The sequence below is a fragment of the Malurus melanocephalus genome, unplaced genomic scaffold, assembly GCF_030028575.1.
Source record: "Malurus melanocephalus ecotype Western Australia unplaced genomic scaffold, MMel_1.1 scaffold_1443, whole genome shotgun sequence".
In the NCBI taxonomy this organism is placed as follows: domain Eukaryota; kingdom Metazoa; phylum Chordata; class Aves; order Passeriformes; family Maluridae; genus Malurus; species Malurus melanocephalus.
The window spans coordinates 8,697-9,904 of record NW_026624675.1 but is presented as its reverse complement, the minus strand read 5'-3'; the positions used below and the strand labels follow the sequence as shown (position 1 = coordinate 9,904).

The 1,208-nt window shown below is 40.3% G+C and overlaps 1 protein-coding gene across 1 annotated transcript in view; it reads left to right on the top strand.

Annotated features, from left to right (window-relative positions):
- LOC130586989 (dihydropyrimidinase-related protein 2) overlaps positions 1-1,208 on the top strand; it is a gene marked incomplete at its 5' end in the record, with an annotated part of 15,175 nt that overhangs the window by 10,358 nt on the left and 3,609 nt on the right. Inside the window, one exon of the mRNA XM_057387935.1 lies at positions 782-961. Coding sequence (XP_057243918.1) covers positions 782-961 — 180 coding nt within the window. The remainder of the gene's footprint in view (positions 1-781; positions 962-1,208) is intronic.

The following is a 1,208-nucleotide window of genomic DNA, read 5'->3' as shown; positions in this document are numbered from 1 at the left end:
GTCACTGGTGGTAAAAAAAAAAAAGACTTTTGAGTCAGAAATGGTCTCTGGTGGTAAAAGAACCAGGCTGGACGGAGTTTGGAGTACCCTGGGATGGGGGAAGGTCCCTCACATCCCAAACTATTCTGGGATTCTTTATCGATCTCATCTCGACAGGAGAGGGTCACTCACATCCCAAATTGTTCCATGATTCTTTATCAATCTCATCTCAACAGAAATTTTACATTTAAAAAATGTAAATTTTAAAAATTTACATTTAAAAAAAACCCCAAACTTTGCTAATGAAGAGCATCCTTTAATAACTCATACCCCAAACCATTCCAAGATCCTTTATCAATCTCATCTCAACAGGAGAAGGTCGCTCACATCCCAAACCATTCTGGGATTCTTTACCAATCTCAACAGAAATTTTACATTAAAAAACCCCCAAATTTTGCTAAATAAGAGCAGCCCTTGATAACTCACATCCCAAACTATTCTGGGATTCTTTATCAATCTCAACAGAAATTTTAAGTCAAAAAAACCCCCAAACTTTACTAATTAAGAGCATCCTTTAATAACTCACATCCCAGACTATCCTCAGATTCTTTATCAATCTCAACAGAAATTTTACATTAAAAAAAACCCCAAACTTTGCTAATTAAGAGCAGCCTTTATTAACTCACATCACCCAGGCAAACACCGCTGAGCTTTTCTCCGTCCGCCGCTGAAATTTCAAATTTTGAAATTTCGCCGATTAGCGCGGCGTTAATTACAGCAAACCCTCTGTCGCTCGTTTCAGTCCCTGGAGTACAACATCTTCGAGGGCATGGAGTGCCGTGGCTCTCCTCTGGTGGTCATCAGCCAGGGCAAGATCGTGCTGGAGGATGGCAACCTGCACGTGAGCGAGGGTTCGGGGCGCTACATCCCCCGCAAACCCTTCCCCGACTTCGTCTACAAGCGCATCAAAGCCAGGAGCAGGGTGAGTCTTGGGTTTGTTTTTCTCTCTTTTTAATTCTCCTTTTTTTTTAGTTCTCCTTTCTTTAGTTCTTTAGTTCTCCTTCTTTTTGTTCTCCTTTTATTTTCTTTTTTTTTCCTCCTGCCGCTGTTGTTTTGGTCTATGAAAAATCGGGTCCAAATGGGAAAGCTTCAGTCGTCTTTGCTTTTTTGTATTTTTTTTTTTTCCTTTTTTCCTCTTTCTTCCTGAAGACTTTCCAAAGTGCATATTT